Raw genomic sequence first — 20,177 nt, 5'->3', positions numbered from 1 at the left:
AAATGTAGTGCTCTGATTTCAACAGATTGACCACCCGTGAATCCTTGTTAAGCGAATTAAGGGCTGCATCCACAAGTCCCACATGCCTAGCGGAATCGCTCCGTGTTAGCTCCTTCTTCAATGCCTCCAGCTTCTTCTGCAAAAGCCTGATGAGGGGAATGACCTGACTCAGGCTGGCAGTGTCTGAACTGACTTCACGTGTGGCAAGTTCAAAGGGCATCAGAACCTTGCACAACGTTGAAATCATTCTCCACTGCACTTGAGACAGGTGCATTCCACCTACTATATCGTGCTCAATTGTATAGGCTTGAATGGCCTTTTGCTGCTCCTCCAACCTCTGAAGCATATAGAGGGTTGAATTCCACCTCGTTACCACTTCTTGCTTCAGATGATGGCAGGGCAGGTTCAGTAGTTTTTGGTGGTGCTCCAGTTTTCTGTACGTGGTGCCTGTACGCCGAAAGTGTCCCGCAATTCTTCTGGCCACCGACAGCATCTCTTGCACGCCCCTGTCGTTTTTTAAAAAATTCTGCACCACCAAATTCAAGGTATGTGCAAAACATGGGACGTGCTGGAATTGGCCCAGATTTAATGCACACACAATATTGCTGGCGTTGTCCGATGCCACAAATCCACAGGAGAGTCCAATTGGGGTAAGCCATTCCGCGATGATCTTCCTCAGTTGCCGTAAGAGGTTTTCAGCTGTGTGCGTATTCTGGAAAGCGGTGATACAAAGCGTAGCCTGCCTAGGAAAGAGTTGGCGTTTGCGAGATGCTGCTACTGGTGCCGCCGCTGCTGTTCTTGCGGCGGGAGTCCATACATCTACCCAGTGGGCTGTCACAGTCATATAGTCCTGACCCTGCCCTGCTCCACTTGTCCACATGTCCGTGGTTAAGTGGACATTGGGTACAGCTGCATTTTTTAGGACACTGGTGACTCTTTTTCTGAGGTCTGTGTACATTTTCGGTATCGCCTGCCTAGAGAAATGGAACCTAGATGGTATTTGGTACCGGGGACACAGTACCTCCAACAAGTCTCTAGTTGGCTCTGCAGTAATGATGGATACCGGAACCACGTTTCTCACCACCCAGGATGCCAAGGCCTCAGTTATCCGCTTTGCAGTAGGATGACTGCTGTGATATTTCATCTTCCTCGCAAAGGACTGTTGAACAGTCAATTGCTTACTGGAAGTAGTACAAATGGGCTTACGACTTCCCCTCTGGGATGACCATCGACTCCCAGCGGCAACAACAGCAGCGCCAGCAGCAGTAGGCGTTACACGCAAGGATGCATCGGAGGAATCCCAGGCAGGAGAGGACTCGTCAGACTTGCCAGTGACATGGCCTGCAGGACTATTGGCATTCCTGGGGAAGGAGGAAATTGACACTGAGGGAGTTGGTGGGGTGGTTTGCGTGAGCTTGGTTACAAGAGGAAGGGATTTACTGGTCAGTGGACTGCTTCCGCTGTCACCCAAAGTTTTTGAACTTGTCACTGACTTATTATGAATGCGCTGCAGGTGACGTATAAGGGAGGATGTTCCGAGGTGGTTAACGTCCTTACCCCTACTTATTACAGCTTGACAAAGGGAACACACGGCTTGACACCTGTTGTCCGCATTTCTGGTGAAATACCTCCACACCGAAGAGCTGATTTTTTTGGTATTTTCACCTGGCATGTCAACGGCCATATTCCTCCCACGGACAACAGGTGTCTCCCCGGGTGCCTGACTTAAACAAACCACCTCACCATCAGAATCCTCCTGGTCAATTTCCTCCCCAGCGCCAGCAACACCCATATCCTCCTCATCCTGGTGTACTTCAACACTGACATCTTCAATCTGACTATCAGGAACTGGACTGCGGGTGCTCCTTCCAGCACTTGCAGGGGGCGTGCAAATGGTGGAAGGCGCATGCTCTTCACCTCCAGTGTTGGGAAGGTCAGGCATCGCAACCGACACAATTGGACTCTCCTTGTGGATTTGGGATTTCGAAGAACGCACAGTTCTTTGCGGTGCTTTTGCCAGCTTGAGTCTTTTCAGTTTTCTAGCGAGAGGCTGAGTGCTTCCATCCTCATGTGAAGCTGAACCACTAGCCATGAACATAGGCCAGGGCCTCAGCCGTTCCTTGCCACTCCGTGTGGTAAATGGCATATTGGCAAGTTTACGCTTCTCCTCCGACAATTTTATTTTAGGTTTTGGAGTCCTTTTTTTTCTGATATTTGGTGTTTTGGATTTGACATGCTCTGTACTATGACATTGGGCATCGGCCTTGGCAGACGACGTTGCTGGCATTTCATCGTCTCGGCCATGACTAGTGGCAGCAGCTTCAGCACGAGGTGGAAGTGGATCTTGATCTTTCCCTAATTTTGGAACCTCAACTTTTTTGTTCTCCATATTTTATAGGCAGAACTAAAAGGCACCTCAGGTAAACAATGGAGATGGATGGATTGGATACTAGTATTGGATACCTGCCGACTGCCGACACAGAGGTAGCCACAGCCGTGAACTACCGCACTGTACACTGGTTGATAAAGAGATAGTAGTATACTCGTAACAACTAGTATGACACTATGACGACGGTATAAAGAATGAAAAAAAAACCACGGTTAGGTGGTATATATTATAATAATAATACAATTATGGATGGACGGACTGCCTGCCGACTGCCGACACAGAGGTAGCCACAGCCGTGAACTACCGCACTGTACACTGGTTGATAAAGAGATAGTAGTATACTCGTAACAACTAGTATGACACTATGACGACGGTATAAAGAATGAAAAAAAAACCACGGTTAGGTGGTATATATTATAATAATAATACAATTATGGATGGACGGACTGCCTGCCGACTGCCGACACAGAGGTAGCCACAGCCGTGAACTACCGCACTGTACACTGGTTGATAAAGAGATAGTAGTATACTCGTAACAACTAGTATGACACTATGACGACGGTATAAAGAATGAAAAAAAAACCACGGTTAGGTGGTATATATTATAATAATAATACAATTATGGATGGACGGACTGCCTGCCGACTGCCGACACAGAGGTAGCCACAGCCGTGAACTACCGCACTGTACACTGGTTGATAAAGAGATAGTAGTATACTCGTAACAACTAGTATGACACTATGACGACGGTATAAAGAATGAAAAAAAAACCACGGTTAGGTGGTATATATTATAATAATAATACAATTATGGATGGACGGACTGCCTGCCGACTGCCGACACAGAGGTAGCCACAGCCGTGAACTACCGCACTGTACACTGGTTGATAAAGAGATAGTAGTATACTCGTAACAACTAGTATGACACTATGACGACGGTATAAAGAATGAAAAAAAAACCACGGTTAGGTGGTATATATTATAATAATAATACAATTATGGATGGACGGACTGCCTGCCGACTGCCGACACAGAGGTAGCCACAGCCGTGAACTACCGCACTGTACACTGGTTGATAAAGAGATAGTAGTATACTCGTAACAACTAGTATGACACTATGACGACGGTATAAAGAATGAAAAAAAAACCACGGTTAGGTGGTATATATTATAATAATAATACAATTATGGATGGACGGACTGCCTGCCGACTGCCAACACAGAGGTAGCCACAGCCGTGAACTACCGCACTGTACACTGGTTGATAAAGAGATAGTAGTATACTCGTAACAACTAGTATGACACTATGACGACGGTATAAAGAATGAAAAAAAAACCACGGTTAGGTGGTATATATTATAATAATAATACAATTATGGATGGACGGACTGCCTGCCGACTGCCGACACAGAGGTAGCCACAGCCGTGAACTACCGCACTGTACACTGGTTGATAAAGAGATAGTAGTATACTCGTAACAACTAGTATGACACTATGACGACGGTATAAAGAATGAAAAAAAAACCACGGTTAGGTGGTATATATTATAATAATAATACAATTATGGATGGACGGACTGCCTGCCGACTGCCGACACAGAGGTAGCCACAGCCGTGAACTACCGCACTGTACACTGGTTGATAAAGAGATAGTAGTGTACTCGTAACAACTAGTATGACACTATGACGGTATAAAGAATGAAAAAAAAACCACGGTTAGGTGGTATATATTATAATAATAATACAATTATGGATGGACGGACTGCCTGCCGACTGCCGACACAGAGGTAGCCACAGCCGTGAACTACCGCACTGTACACTGGTTGATAAAGAGATAGTAGTATACTCGTAACAACTAGTATGACACTATGACGACGGTATAAAGAAAGAAAAAAAAATACCACGGTTAGGTGGTATATATTGTAATACAATTATGGATGGACGGACTGCCTGCCGAGTTCCGACTGCCGACACAGAGGTAGCCACAGCCGTGAACTACCGCACTGTACTGTGTCTGCTGCTAATATAGACTGGTTGATAAAGAGATAGTATACAATACATACAACAATATACTACTATACTGGTGGTCAGGCACTGGTCACCACTAGTCACACTGGCAGTGGCACTCCTGCAGCAAAAGTGTGCACTGTTTAATTTTAAATTAATATAATATTATGTACTCCTGGGGGCTCCTGCTATAACAACCTGCAGTGCTCCCCAGTCTCCCCCACAATTATTATAAGCTTTGCCTTTTATACATTGATGTGCAGCACACTGGGCTGAGCTGAGTGCACACAGACTGAGTCACACTGTGTGACTGGCTGCTGCTGTGTATCGTTTTTTTTCAGGCAGAGAACGGATATAGCAGAGAACGGATATATTAAAATAAATAAAAGTTAACTAACAACAACTGCACTGGTCACTGTGGTAAACTCTGTCTGACTCTGCACAATCTCTCTCTCTCTTCTAATCTAATTTCTAATGGAGAGGACGCCAGCCACGTCCTCTCCCTATCAATCTCAATGCACGTGTGAAAATGGCGGCGACGCGCGGCTCCTTATATAGAATCCGAGTCTCGCGAGAATCCGACAGCGTCATGATGACGTTCGGGCGCGCTCGGGTTAACCGAGCAAGGCGGGAGGATCCGAGTCTGCTCGGACCCGTGAAAAAAACATGAAGTTCGTGCGGGTTCGGTTTCAGAGAAACCGAACCCGCTCATCTCTACCTGTCACCCTCTTCCTCTGCCTCTCCCTGTTATCCTCTACCACTCTCCCCATCATCCTCCCACCTGCCTTTCACCCTCTTCCTCTCCCCAACGGCCACTACCTCTCCCTGTCACCCTCTACCTCTCCCTGTCACCCACTGCCATCTGACATATTACTATTCTATACTAAGTCCCGCATCTGAGCTGCAGCCGCAGTAAAAAAAAAAGGATTTAGGGCCTAATTCAGACCTGATTGCTGTGCTGCAAATTACACTGTCCTGCGATCAGATAGTCGCTGCCTATGGGGAGTGAAAATTCGCCCTGTGCAAGTGTGTGAGTGCATGTGTACTCTGTGCGAAAATTCCCCTCAGTCAACGGACAGCTGCGAAACCGTTCGCATCATACTAACCATCGAATGTTTTTCCCATTCTGTGCAGTGTGTGCAGTCAATACTTACTCCTTCAGTGCGAAGGAATCAGGCTGATCTGGGAAGGAGCTGACATCACACACCCTCCCTGAAAACGCTTGGGAACGCCGGTGTTTTTCCAGACACTCCCTGAAAATGGCCAGTTACCACCCACAAATGTCTGCTTCCTGTCAAGCACCTTGCAAACAGCTGTGCAATTGAAATTTTAGCACCATCCCGTCGCTGTTTGGTGACACACATGCGCATTGCGGTGCATACACATGCGTGGTAGTTCGATAATAGCCCGCTGTGCGAAAACGCACAGCAACGATCAGGTCTGAATCGGGCCCTTAGTTTCCAGAACATGGAGGGTGCCATGTTTCCGGAGACCTGCGCATTCGCAGTAGAGTTTGTCACAATGCCAGAGTCTACTGCACCATGAAGAGAACGGGGCCTACCCGGAGTCTGCACATAGGCTTCCTCCTCTGTTAAAACGCCCCTGCACTACAATGTGGCATAATGCGTACTAAGGGAACTACAATGTGGAATAATGTATATTAAGGGCCACCCCACTGCTTCCCGGGCCACCCTCCCTCTCCAGAACCAAAAACAGGAATAGTTTGAAAATAATGATTGGTAGCTTTAATTTTGATTGATTTGTTGAATAGGTAAAATTTTGTTTTCTGTTTATCTGACTATTTTAATATTATATTATGTGGATCTGGCTTTTTCAATGTATTTTATGTAGATCCGGTTTATATGTGTGTCTATGTGTAGCATATGTGACTTTCCTTATATATTTAGTATAGATTCTGGTTTCTGTGTGAGTGTGAATTTACAGCAGTTTTCTCTCCTATCTTTCTCTATTTGTAGTTTACGAACAAATTGATGTCCCACGCCCACTGTAGCTCCACCCCCTGATCCACAGCACCGCCCTCCTCTACGGCCTAACTTTCCCTTGCAGGGACCTTTCCCATTTTGTCAGTCCTGGGTCCCACAATCCCTTATGGCAGCCCTGGATGCAACTGTACCTAATCCTGGAGTGTAGTACAGACAGACTAGTTACAGTAGCGCTGAGTTTGCAATGTATTTTACAAAAGTTGGATCACTGATGGTCGATGTTATCCCTGAATCTGATCAGCATTGGTAGACAAATAATCGGCCCGCAGATGTATGGCCCACATAAGACAGGTAAAGGAGGTCATTAAAGAAAAAAGATGCAGAATCTTAAAAGCTTTCAGCATATATACAAATGATTATAGACTTGTGAGCAGTGCCTCTGACCTCTGTGTCTTGTCGACATTTGTTCCCGGGCGATAATGAAGAAAAACGGAATATGTTGGCCCTATATAAATACTAGTTTCTCCAAAATTAAATAACAAGGAAAAGATACTATGCAACTATATACACTGGGCATATACACTGGTGGATTTTGCTAACAGGAGGCTGGGGATCAGAGTGGGCAGGCGGACGGCACAGGATTCCTGCAGCAGCAGCCAGCCCTGTAAGCCACTTCTGCTTGCAACTCCCAACAGCCCCTGGCCACGGTCTGTACCTCCTGCTTCTGCCTGAGACCTGGAGGGCAGCAGCCTAATCACCTGCAGCAAGGACACCATCCAGTACAGTAGCCTAGGCACCACAGGGTGCTTCATGGTGCATGGCTCAATCTCACCCCCTGCCTCCATGTCACCCACTGTCTCCATGTCAGCCATTTTGTCTGTCACCCCAGCCTCTCTTTTTCACCCACTGCCTCCATGTCACCTTCTATATCCCTGTCACCCTCTGTCTCTCTCTCACCCAACCCTCTGCCTCCATGTCAATCGCTATCTCTGTCACTCACTGCCTCCATGTCACTTTCTATATCCCTGTTATCTCTGTCTCTCTGTCACCCACTGCCTCCATGTCACCTACCATCTCTGTCACCCCTACCTGCCTATCTTTGTCACCCACTGCCTCCATGTCAATCACTATCTCTGTCACCCCTTCCTTTCTCTGTCACCAACTGCCTCCATGTCACCTACTATCTCCCTGTCATCCCTGTCACCCTCTGCCTTTCTCTGTCACCCACTGTCTCCATGTCACCGACTATCTGTCACTCCTGCCTCTCTTTGCTACCCCCTGCCTCCATTTCCCCCCCTATCTCTGTCACCCCTCATTTCTCTGTCACAAACTGGCTCCATGTCACCTACTATCTCCCTGTAACCCCTGCCTCCCTCTCACCCTCTGCCTTTCTCTGTCACCCACATCCTCCATGTCTCTCATTATCTTTCTGTCACCCCGCCTCTCTCTGTCACCCACTACCTCCTTCTCACCTACTATCTATCTGCCTTCCTGTCATCGACTGCCTCTCCCTGTCACCCACTGCCTCTGTCATCTACTGTCTCCCTGTGAACCTCTGCCTCTACCTGTCACACCTGCCTCTGTCTGTCAACCACTGCCTTCTCAGTCATCCACTATCTCCCTGTCACCTTCAGTCTCTCACTGTCACCCACTGCTTCTCACTGTCACCCTTTGCCTCTTCATGTCACCCACTGCCTCTCCATCTCCTACTATCTCTCCCCATCATCCGCTGCCTCACCCTCTGCCTCTCCCCTGCATCACTATCTCACCATCGCCTTCTGCCTCTCTAAGCCAAGGCATCACCCGCTTCCCATCATATGGATACAGCATTCCCTTTCATGTCACAACCTAGTTGCAATGCCATGCCCACTTTTCAAGGGGAGCCTGCTTTTGGCACGTGCTCAATTTCCCCCCCATATCCACCGCAACGCACTGTCACCCCCGCCCGCCCTGTGAATGCCTCTGCCTGTAAATCAGTCAGAGGCATTTGCAGCCAATGCAATCAGATTGCATTGGCTGCTATAGCACGCCCATGATGGGACCTGCACGTGCTCATTGCCGCCTGGAACAGGGTTATTGTGGTTGCATAGATTAGCGATGCAATCTGAATAACCCCCTCTGCTTTTTAGCAGAGCCTGCAATCCTTACTGAATATCCCCCATCATGTATAGTGCCCATCCCTGTGTATATAATGTCCATCACTGTCAAGGGAATCTTTTGAGAGGAGGAGGCCCATGTGCAGTCTCCTTCTGGGCTCTCTCCTCTTTAGCCAGCAGCGCTCTTAACTCTGGGCACTATACTAATGCGCATGTACAGGTCTCTGGGAAAATGGCTGCCGAGCCATTTTCCCAGTATTTTCTGCAGTGCTGCAGCTCCAACACAGGACTCCGGAGGGAAAGTATTGAAAAAAATGTGTGCACGGTGTGTGGTGTGGGCTCCCCTGCACACACTTTGCTCATTCTAAATACACCATTGATCACTGTGTATATAACTGTCACTGTGTGATTATACATATAATATATCATATGATTATACACATAATATACACTGTGTATATCCTGTCACTGTGTGATTATACATATATCACTGGGTGACTGTATATAAAGTATACAGTGTCCAGAAATGTGACAGTGATATGGTGCCAGCAAGACTTAGGGGGTCATCTACTAAGCAGTGATAAAAGTGGAAAAGTGAGCCAGTAGAGAAGTTTCCCATGGCAACCAATCAGCTGCTCTGTATACTTTTATAGTATACAAATTTTAAATGTTACGTCAATGCTGATTGGTTGCCATGGGCAACTTCTCCACTGGCTACTTCTCAGAGGCGTTTTAAGAGAGGAGGAGGCCCGTGTGCAGTCTTCTGCTTCAGGGGCCCCCTCCTCTCTGAATGATGCACAGCATTTAATACTTAACTTTCCGGAGTCCCCCAGCGGTGCCATCCTTCCCTGCGGCAGCGGCAATAGAGTCTGAGACCAGACTCTATTGCGCATGTGCAAACCTCCGGGAACACGGCGCGGCAGACATTTTCCCGAAGATTTTGCTACTGCGCATGCGCGAAACTCTGGAGAAAATGGCAGCCGTGCCATCTTGCTGGGGTTTTCAGCAGGCGCAATAGAGTTTGTTCCCCCTAGTGTTCAACTCTATTGCCCTGCCGAAAAGGGATGGCTCCGACGGGGGACTTCATAGAGGTAAGTATTAAGCAAATGGGTGCAGTGTGTGTGGGGTGGGCCCCCCTGGACCTGGGGGCCCGTGTGCCTCGCACACACTGCACCCATTATAGAAATGCCAATGCTACTTCTCCACTTTTATCACTGCTTAGTACATGTCCCCCTTAGACACTGTCAATTTGTCCTATCCCTACTGGTGCTCTAACATGGTGGCTAATCCTTCCTCCATGACTAGCCAGCACTGGGCATCCATTTTGTCTCAAGTACTGCCATCCATCTCCAGGAATAGGTCCGTTGCTTCCTTCTGCTCTACCCTGCCTCTATTTGTTCTTCTTCCTCTCATCCCTAGGACCAGGCCTGTCACCTCCTTCCCATTTACTTTGCCACTCTCTTCTGCTCCAGGGCTCTACAAAGACCAAAGAGTCTGAGTAATCCTCCTTCAAATTAAGTGCATGTGGAGGCATCCGGATGTTCTAATGTCATTAGGAGGGGGTGGGTTATGCTGCTTTCACATCGCAAAACCTGCTTTTGAAACGGTTCTTTAAACAGTGCTCTAACATGGTGGCTAATCCTTCCTCCATGACTAGCCAGCACTGGGCATCCATTTTGTCTCAAGTACTGCCATCCATCTCCAGGAATAGGTCCGTTGCTTCCTTCTGCTCTACCCTGCCTCTATTTGTTCTTCTTCCTCTCATCCCTAGGACCAGGCCTGTCACCTCCTTCCCATTTACTTTGCCACTCTCTTCTGCTCCAGGGCTCTACAAAGACCAAAGAGTCTGAGTAATCCTCCTTCAAATTAAGTGCATGTGGAGGCATCCGGATGTTCTAATGTCATTAGGAGGGGGTGGGTTATGCTGCTTTCACATCGCAAAACCTGCTTTTGAAACGGTTCTTTAAACAGTTCTTAAAACGTGTCTGAGCAGTTAAACCCCCTTCACATCGCATGTTGTAACCAGTATATTACCATTTCATTACCGTTTTGGCACCTTTCACACTGAACCCGTTTCACCCATAGAAAACAATGGTTGTCATTATAAATGGACTTTTCTGGCCCACACATTATTAATAATTATTAATTAATTAATTAATTATTAATAATTTGGATAGTCGTACGATGGAACCCAGCAGCTTGAAGCATTTTAACCATGTTTTTATATATGAGTGCATTCTTGACTGTCCCAGTTATTTGTCTGCAGATTTCCTCATCCCCTCTGATTCTTAGCAGCTCCCTCACCTCTTCATCACTCCAAGTTGCCATTGTATAATATATTTGCAGTAAGAAAACGCTTCTAAACCCACTCTCATGTGTCTCATGTGTTTTTCCTCCAGCTTCCTGCTTCTGCCTGGTGACATCACACATGGAGACAGCCTATCACCTTCTGTGGCTTGGAAATACCGTTTCTGAGCCTTTCACACTGCACAGTGAAACGGTTCTGAACCGGGTAGGACCCTGCTTTTTAACCGTTTCAAAATACCAGTATATTGAAAACGGTAAATTCAAGGTGGCCCTTTCACACCGCAGCTAGAACCGTCTAGGAAGGCTGAAAAATCGGCAATTTACCGGGTTAAAGCTGCGGTGTGAAAGGGGTATTAGTGTAGTGATATAGGCCATCATATAGGGAGGGAAAAGTGCAATGATATAGTGTGGGGAGGTAGTGTAGTGATATAGTACAGTGTGTTATAGGGTACAGAGGTATCGGTGATTTAGGGCATCATATAGGAAGGGGCATAGTGCAGTGATGTAGTGTAGGGAGGAATTGCAGTGATGTGATACAGTGTGTTATAGGGGTCAGTGATGTAGTGTTGGGAGGAAGTGCAGTAGGGGCTTTCAGGCACATAATGTGGCATCAGGGGGCTCTGAGGCATATAAGGTGTATGTGGTGTAGACAGCATACAGCATAGAAAGGGGCATGTGTGGGCATGAAATCCAGGAAATAAAATGGTTGTCACCCTACTGTGGTAGTAACCATAACCAGGGATTAAAGTATTCCTGACGGTGGTGAACTTATTTTTCCCGTCACCTGCAAACTATAAATTTCTACCCTACCTCCCATACATTATAAAGGGACAGTACGCACCGAAGGCTCGCATTGCAAAAAAAGGGGCTGGTCTCACAAGGAAGGGGCATGGTCACAGTTCAAATTACACCACACAGTAGCACAACCTTATTCATATTACACCACATAGTAGTGCCTGTTATTCATATTATGACACACAGGAGTGCCCCTTATTCACATTACACTTCACAATAGTTCTCTTTATACGTGTTATGTCACACAGTAGTGCTCCTTATACACAATACCCACAGCAGTAGTGCCCGTTACATATAATGCCCAAAGTAGTAGTGGCACTACACAAAATGCTCACAGTGAGTGGCAGTGCCCCTTGCACATGCCTACAATAGCAGTTCCCCTTACACATAATGCCCACACTAGTAGTGCCCCTTATATACATAATGCCCCCAGTAGCGCCCCTTATACACATCTCTGACTCTGTCACTCCAGCAGCTCACCGCCCAAGTCCCTCCTGTAGCCCATGTCATGTGTCCCTCCAACAGCTTCCCCACATCTCTCTGACCCTCCAGCCCCCTCTCATCTTGTCTTCAGCATGCACAAAGCCTGCTCCTCTCCATGGCTCTTCTTCACTTCAGTGGTGGTGACAGCATGACATCACATATGCCACAACAGAAAAGGAAGCTGCTGGAACCTGAGGAGGGAATGAACACCAACTGACAAGCACAGCATGTGTGTGTACCAGGGATGGGCCTCAGGCAGGGGAGGACTATGGAGCCACCAGGATCTGAAAAAAGGGGAGACGAATGCAGCTGAGGAAAGAGGAGGTGCATGACACTAGCACTGCCTGCATCATCTATTGACGTGGGTAGCTTTTCTGTTGGAATTATTGTGCAGGGTTGTGGTGGAGGCAGAACTAGTTCCACCTATCATTACAGGTGACAGAACTTAGGGGTCTATTTACTAAGCCTTGGATGGAGATAAAGTTGCTGGAGATAAAGGACCAGCCAATCAGCTCCTAACTGCCATGTCACAGGCTGTGTTTCAAAAATGACAGAGACGATTGGCTGTTCCCCACCACTTTATCCCCTGAGTCCCTACCAACTCCCTATCACCTACTGCCACTCCCTGTCACCCTCTGCCTCGCCCCATGTGTGAAGTCTCGGAGCAATGCTGCTGACATCAGACACCGATGAGTTTACCTGCACTTGCTGCACACCTCTCGGTGGCTGTCACTTCCTGTACAGGAGGTCAGTAGACTGCAGGACCACAGGGAAGGAAGGTGTTTTAAAATATACACTCAGCTTTGGGTTGCAACCCTAGATACCTTCTTCAGAGTAATTACTCTCTAATATCAGAATTTGACATTATTACCTTCTCAGCTTTGCTGGCTTTATTTGCCTACAGAAAATATGGCATCTGATTGCCATTCAAGTGGTTGCTGTCTGTACTGTTTGGTCGTCACTGGAATCAGGGATGTAACTATAAGCTGCCGGGCCCCACAGCAAGTCGCTGACATGGACCTCCCTCCCCAGGTCCTGACTTTCCAATGCCACCCTGGCCAGGTCCCGACTTTGTAATACCGCCAGCTTCCTCAACCACCAAGGTCCCGACTTATAATGATGCCAGGTGTCTGCCCCACAGAGCTCGCCTGGCTTATATGGGACTCTCCGGCACTGGTCACATACACTTACAGTCCATCCCTGCCTCCTGTTTGTATTTGTGAGATCCCAGTGCTGAGGACCCAGCCTCGGATCACCACCGTGACCATCGGTCACAATTCATGATGTTTTTAGGCAGCGGTCAGCCTATGTAAGCTGAAGGGCACCTGCATGTACAGCAGAACCTGTGTGCTTCACAGCAGAATCCAAGTGTGACCGCTGCTCTTCAAATTGAGCTCTGCGCAGCACCTGCTGTTGCTGCATATTCAGTTGTCTCTTTCCCAGGAGTCCTGCTAACACCTGCAATAGGGAACAGGATGGCTCCCGCCTGGTAACGCTCAGCCTGCGCAGCAGCAAGTGACGGTGCATCCACTGCTGCTGCTGGACTGTGAGATGGGGCCCACCAGTGAACGTTGATTCTGCATGCTGCAGAACCAACCACTAACCCACCAATCACTGTCACACAGTGTAGTTGTAGCCCTGACAATTCACTGTGGGCACCAAATTCCAACTTGCCTCCGGGTGACTAAGATGAACTCACGTCCCGCACACAAACACCATATTTATACGTATACCACTGGGTTTACATACAAATATGAATTATGCCCAATGTATTAAGGAGCAGATAACTGACCCCATGCATATAACTTATCTAACAGGGCAGATGTATTAAGCCTGGATAAGTGATAAACTAGTGATAAGTGCAAGGTGATAACGCACCAGCCAATCAGCTCCAATATGTAAATTGACAGTAAGGAGATGATTGGCTGGGGTGTTATCACCTTGTACTTATCACTGCTTTATCACTTCTCCAGGCTTAATACATCTGCCTCTGTGGGGTCTATGTACTAAGCCTTGGAGAGAAATATAGTGTACGGATATAAAAGTACCAACCAACCAACCAGCTCCTGTCAGTTTTCAAATACAGCCTGTAACATGACAGTTAGGAGCTGATTGGCAGGTACTTTATCACCGCCCACTTTATCTCTCGTCAAGGCATAGGAACACAGGGCCTGATTCAGGTTTGTTGGCAAAAAGCAAAACAATTTGTCCTGGTATTACCTTTCCTATCAGCCAGACATTTCTCATAGAGTTGGTAACATGTATTATGCAACAGAATAGAGAAACTTGGAACATGACATAGCAGTCAGTCTACCCAGGAACACAGAAATATAAGAAAAAACATATAATTAAACACTTGTGATCGTTCTTCATTAGAGTCAAGACTTTGATTTACAAGAGAGCGTCAGATATTCTATAAATCTATTGTCCTGTCAGTCATACAGTCACTAAGGGACTTGATATTACATTACTTATAACACAGGGCCTAATTCAGATCTGATCGCCACAGCAAATTTGTTAGCCAATGGGCAAAACCATGTGCAGTGCAGGTGGGGCAGATATGACATGTGCAGAGAGAGTTAGATTTGGGTGTGGTGTGTTCAAACTGAAATCTAAATTGCAGTGTAAAAATAAAGCAGCCAGTATTTACCCTGCACAGAAACAAAATAACCCACCCAAATCTAAGTCTCTCTGCAAATGTTATATCTGCCCCACCTGCAGTGCACATGGTTTTGCCCAATAGCTAACAAATTTGTTGCTGCGATCAGATCTGAATTAGGCCCGCAGTCCTGTCAAATTCATTCCACAACTTTCGTAATGTATAACGTCTGCTCTCCCCCGAGATATCCGGCAAAGTTCTGGATTGTAGTGATGCCTCTCAGACTGACATGATGATGCAGATCGTATCCTCAAGCAATGCCCCCCCCCCCCCTTCCAAGTGAGCACAGAGGGGAAAATTCAAGTTAAACATGCTTGGAAATAAATGTGGATCTCCACCCATATTAATTCACTCGTGAAGTCAGCTGTCAACAGCATCATCAGTGACCATTTGCCCCTGCCCTGTGCTTGGTCCAAGATTCCATATGAAGTTGGAGAGATCTCTGCATATTCTCAAATCTGACCTACAATCCCGTCTATGGGCCCACAACATGCCCAAGGCACACTAATTCTAGTTGAGAGCGCCCAGTTGCCATCCAGCCACATGCACTCCGCCGCAAGTAGAGATACAACTGAGATTTGTACACCTCTGAATCGCTGTAATTACTCTTGTTGGACACACACACATTCAAAGTCAAACACATTTATGGAATAATGTACATCAATGACTTTCTTCCCATAGGGTGCCTGGTTTTATGGTTAGCAATTAGCGTTCAGCCTTTGTTGGAATGTAATCCAATCCTAACATCAAATGTTTCAGCCAATCCAAAACTAGGTGGAAAAACGTAGCCTCAACAGATTAGTACTTAGGGTATGATGGTTGTAGCACAAGATTTACATCATGTGATCTGACTAGGGTAGAGCAGACCGATAATAAGTAATTTAATTGGATCATGCAGTCATCAGCTGATTTGCAAACAACGTAAATTGCCTCAACTCTGACGTCAGCTCATAAATATCTATTACAGGGGAACTCTTCAAAGAGACAGTAGGCCTATACTGCTTTTGCCAAGAGACATGGAGGAGACAGTGGTTTTTGACCAGTGAGAAGTCCTAGCAGTTATGTTATGTGCCCTTATACAGGGAGCTCAATCACATCTACTTAGACAAAGGCAAAATGTGGCTGACTCTCAGATTTCTCTACGCTCTGCTCCTAAACAACAGTTATCCTAAAGTGTCCACATCAGTTCTTAATATGTTTCCCTTCCCAGGCAATCTGGTAAGATTTTATTCATTGCTTTAAGAAATAAAAATGCCACAAGTGAGCAACTCACTGCGTTATTATCACTTAACCTGGTATTCTATAGCTCAGCACCGCTTGTTCCCGCTCCAAGACATCCCAGTGACTGCCATTCTGCATTCCACTGATAAATGAGCATGAAGTTTGTGGTACGATTACGTTTCTGGATTGTTGTTTTATTACGTGAACTGGGATTATTCTGTAGACGTTCTTACAGTAGATCAGAGCAATGGTCATCCTAGAACCATTGATGAACCAATAGGATCTGTCTCGTATTTTAATGGATGGGGCAGCTGTATCAAACCATGGAGAGAGATAAAGTCTAACCAATCAGCTTCTGTCACTTTACATGCTGTGTTTGAAAAATGACAGAAGCTGATTGGCTGGCATTTTATCTTTCTCCAAGGTTTGTTACATCTCCCCCATAAACAAAAACTGCTCCATAAATGACAGGTCCTCAGTGTGTAAAGAATTTATATTTTGGGGGAAGACTGGTTGCTAGGTCAGTATGAGGCACAGGTGACGATACCAGTGTTATAGTCATGGAATATTATTTAGGATTGACGTACAAATGTTGCTAGCCACTTCGGTAGTTACATCTGTGGAAAGCTCCATGGCTGTCTGTTTATGGTTTTTGTTTTTTTTCTAGAATTTTTTGGATTTGTACTCAATAATGAAAAACCTTCTCTGAGGCGTAAATGACCTAATTCTTTCACTGTTAGTTGTTGTATGACCCCATTTGCACTGCTGGTGATCTACAAATCTTTTTCTGCCAGCAACTGTAGACTAAAGAAACATTTATTTCTGTCCTCAGAACACCCCGAATACAGCGGAAGGTAGTTTACTAATCAGTGTGAACATTTTGTGACAGTGTAGCAAACATACTAGTAGATCTGAGGTTCTAGGAGGACAGATCTGACAGTACAATGTCAGTGTAGGTACCATGGTACATGCAAATATTATTTCATGAATGATGCCAAAAGGTGGATCCTACCATCGGTGCAACCGGGGAAAGCTCACCAGCATTTTAAGGGCAATATTCAACCTGGGTTACCTGCACAGAAAATGTTAACAGCAGGGGAGGGGGTTATTTACCAATATAACCCACCTAAATCTAACTCTCTCTGCACGTGTTACATCTGCCCCACCTGCAGTGCACATGGTTTTTCCCATTAGTGTGCTTTTTTGGTTTGCTAACAAACCTAAATAACCCTAATAATGCAGACTACAGTCTTCCTTTAGTAGACATCTACTGTATCTATGATCACATAAGGTGGGTTTCCCTGGTATCTAAAAAATAATGTATGTTTAAGATTCACCAAAGCTAACATATATGTTGGTTTATATAAAAAGCATAGTACTTATAACAATATATTAATAAATATACATAGGAAATGTCATGAAGTTATTTAAGATTTGAGTATATTTATCAAAACTTCTAAAAAGGAAAAGTGGAGGTGTTGTCCCTAGAAATCAGATTTTGGCTATTATTTGATTGAATGTACTGGGCAAATAACAGCTAGACTTTGATTGGTTGCTATGGGTGACATCTACACTTTTTATTTTTTAGAAATATTGATAAATAAGCCACAAAGTTGTGATCAAGAGATGTTTTCTAACACACATCAGCATTTCTACCTGTAATCTTACTGAAGGACACAGTATAATCTTTTAGCCTTCTTTTTGCAGGATTTGGTGGATAACAGACTACAACAGCTTGTTGAAAGCTAAACAGCAAATGTTAATACAACGCCAAGCATCTTATGTTGTGTCAAGCCATTGTCAAGTATGTAAATGCAAAAAAAACAACATAAAACTGTATACAGTAACAATTTAGACCAGTGGTTCTCAAATGCATGTGCCTAGGCACCCTGGGGGCTCTTCAGGGTGGGGGTGCCCTCAGTTGGTGGTCCAGGACCAATTCAACTTATTTACAGTAAGTGTAATAGACAAAAGTGTTGGTGGCTTCCAATCATAAAATATGTGTACAAACATAAGTGAATCCTGTCCCTCGCCACATAAGGGAACCCAAGGATGACATTTAAACCATATAAACATAATTTACTAAATTTAATATTTTTTTCCTAATTTCTCAATAAGAAACTTTTGGCCCCGGGGTGACGTGAAAAAAATACTGAAACTCTAGGACACCATGACTCAAAAAAGTTTGGGACTCACTTATTTAGACATTTATATCAAGGTCTAGTGGCCCTGGTGATACTGACAGGGCATCTGCTGTACGTAGGGAAATTCGTCTCCCCACGAACAAAACCTTGCATAAAAAAAATAAAGCTTTGAAAAAAAGTTAGAATGTAAATTGTGATAGTTTTATCAATATAAATTGCATTTTTGAATACTGATCATTTACCACTCCATGCGAACATTGCTAAATGGGCATTTTCCATTGGTATACATGGATTCCACAGCTTTGATCACCTACCTTTTTCACATCAGGTACATTGAACGTCTTCTTTGTATGAGCCACCCATCCCACAATACCAATGTCCAAAGGAAAAACTATTTCACCTTCAGGTGTTACCAGGTTGTCTTCGAACTTAGAGTTTTTTGTGACGTTGAAGAGGCGGGTGGCGAGCTCAGGTATTCCGTTCCTGGCCCTTTGTATGAAGAAGCTACAGTAGCTGGCTTGTAGGAGAAAAGCCAACCTTTGCAGAACCTTATGAATGGTCTTCTCCATGTTACTGGCATCTTGGATCTCTCTTACCAACTCCAACAAGATGTCGGTTTCTTCCAACTTTGACAGGTCATGAAACGAAACTCCATCTTTGATGTCCAACTGTTTGTTGTTGAACAAGGCCCCAACAGTCTCATTCCTTAACTTTCTGTCGAAATATTCCTTTGCGAACTGAGGGTTATTTTCTAGGTATTTTTCAACGTCTTCCTTCTTCAACTCCCCCATTTTGATGGAGATTGTTCCTCAGCAACACATGCTTGTTTTCACTATAAACATTTAAATGCAAAAACAAAACGTCATGACAAATTGGTCATTCTGACGACTATGTGCAATGATCGCACCATGTATCCTTGAGAGCTTAGAAAACCTTGCCAACCTTCTTGACGTCTGACAGAAGGCACTGGCTTAGTGTCTTCTTAGTGCAGGATTCTGAAGACAGCTAATTAAACAGATGTCAAGACGCTAAACCCCTGGCGTGCTTTTAGCCTGTAAATCCGGAGGGAATCATTTTAGACAGATCAATCCATTTTAAGATCACAACCCTGCTCCTCACTTAAGGTTCCACAGTAGAAAGTGCGGCTACAACAAATGTTTAATTCATGGCTGACACGTGGTGCAGTGACTGATTTACTGATTTGTGAATGGAAGATGTAATCACATTTTAGAGAGTCAAATCCTGTTGGAGGAAACTGCACACAAAGAAGGTGCTTAATGAAAGCAGCAACTGTGGTAACTTCTTGGTTAGATAAGTCTTTGATTTATTTACAGCTAGGAAAAGGGATCTAGTTGCTGTCTGGCATTTCACGGATAGTGATAGCACCGTGTGAAGAACTGCGCAGTGATGTTGCATCATTAAGGAGCTTCTAGTATTCTACAACATGTCCAAGCTGCTCCTAGCTGTGCCAGTGCTCAGTAAGTGGGGATAGTTTCACAAAAGGCTCCATTATGTTTGAAAGTTATATCAAACAGGTTTATAAACACAAGTTTAACATCATGGTTTACCTTTTATAACAAAGTTATAATGAAATAATGTTAGCAGTGAAACAAAGACATTTTGTCAAATGTACAGTATAATCCATATTTATGATTCTGAAAGCAAATGAGAGAAAACGATTGCGACACCAACGTAATCTTACATTGCAGGAAAGGGAGCTCAGCATTCAGAATAACAGCACAACGGAATCTTAATCTGACTGCTCTGATTTGTGTCCCCTGCCCAAAGCATGTACTCTCTGTACTGCCTCTAACCCTGGACGTGATTTAGAGGTACATGCAGAGTGGCAAATTCACACGCAGACTTGCAAAAATATGCTAATGACTCAGATACCGTCTTTTTCATAAAGACGCCCGCTGTGGCCGTCTTTTAGTTGCTGCCTATGTACAAGAGCAGGAACATCAGGTGCACAATGGGGGTCATTCAGGTGCGGTCATTGGTGCTATCACTGCTGCTCTCTTGGAAGCAGCAGTGATAGCTCTGTATGGTGTTGCAGCAGGAGGCGTCTAATACAAGTAGACTCCTCCTGCTACAGTAGTAATTCTACCTGCAAGCTGCTCGTCGCTGAGGCCAGGA

General features: G+C 45.2%; 1 protein-coding gene across 1 annotated transcript in view; it reads right to left on the bottom strand.

Annotated features, from left to right (window-relative positions):
* The window catches only part of PDE6C (phosphodiesterase 6C), a 263,370-nt gene extending 243,874 nt beyond the window's left edge, over nucleotides 1–19,496 (bottom strand). The window contains exon 1 of the mRNA XM_063962080.1: nucleotides 18,356–19,496. Coding sequence (XP_063818150.1) covers nucleotides 18,356–18,832 — 477 coding nt within the window. The 5' untranslated portion in view covers nucleotides 18,833–19,496. The remainder of the gene's footprint in view (nucleotides 1–18,355) is intronic.
* Between the last annotated feature and the right edge of the window lie 681 nt (nucleotides 19,497–20,177).

Source organism: Pseudophryne corroboree, chromosome 3 (genome assembly GCF_028390025.1).
Source record: "Pseudophryne corroboree isolate aPseCor3 chromosome 3, aPseCor3.hap2, whole genome shotgun sequence".
Taxonomy (NCBI): Eukaryota; Metazoa; Chordata; class Amphibia; order Anura; family Myobatrachidae; genus Pseudophryne; species Pseudophryne corroboree.
Note: the sequence above shows the minus strand (reverse complement) of the source record. Positions and strands in the feature narration are given on the sequence as shown.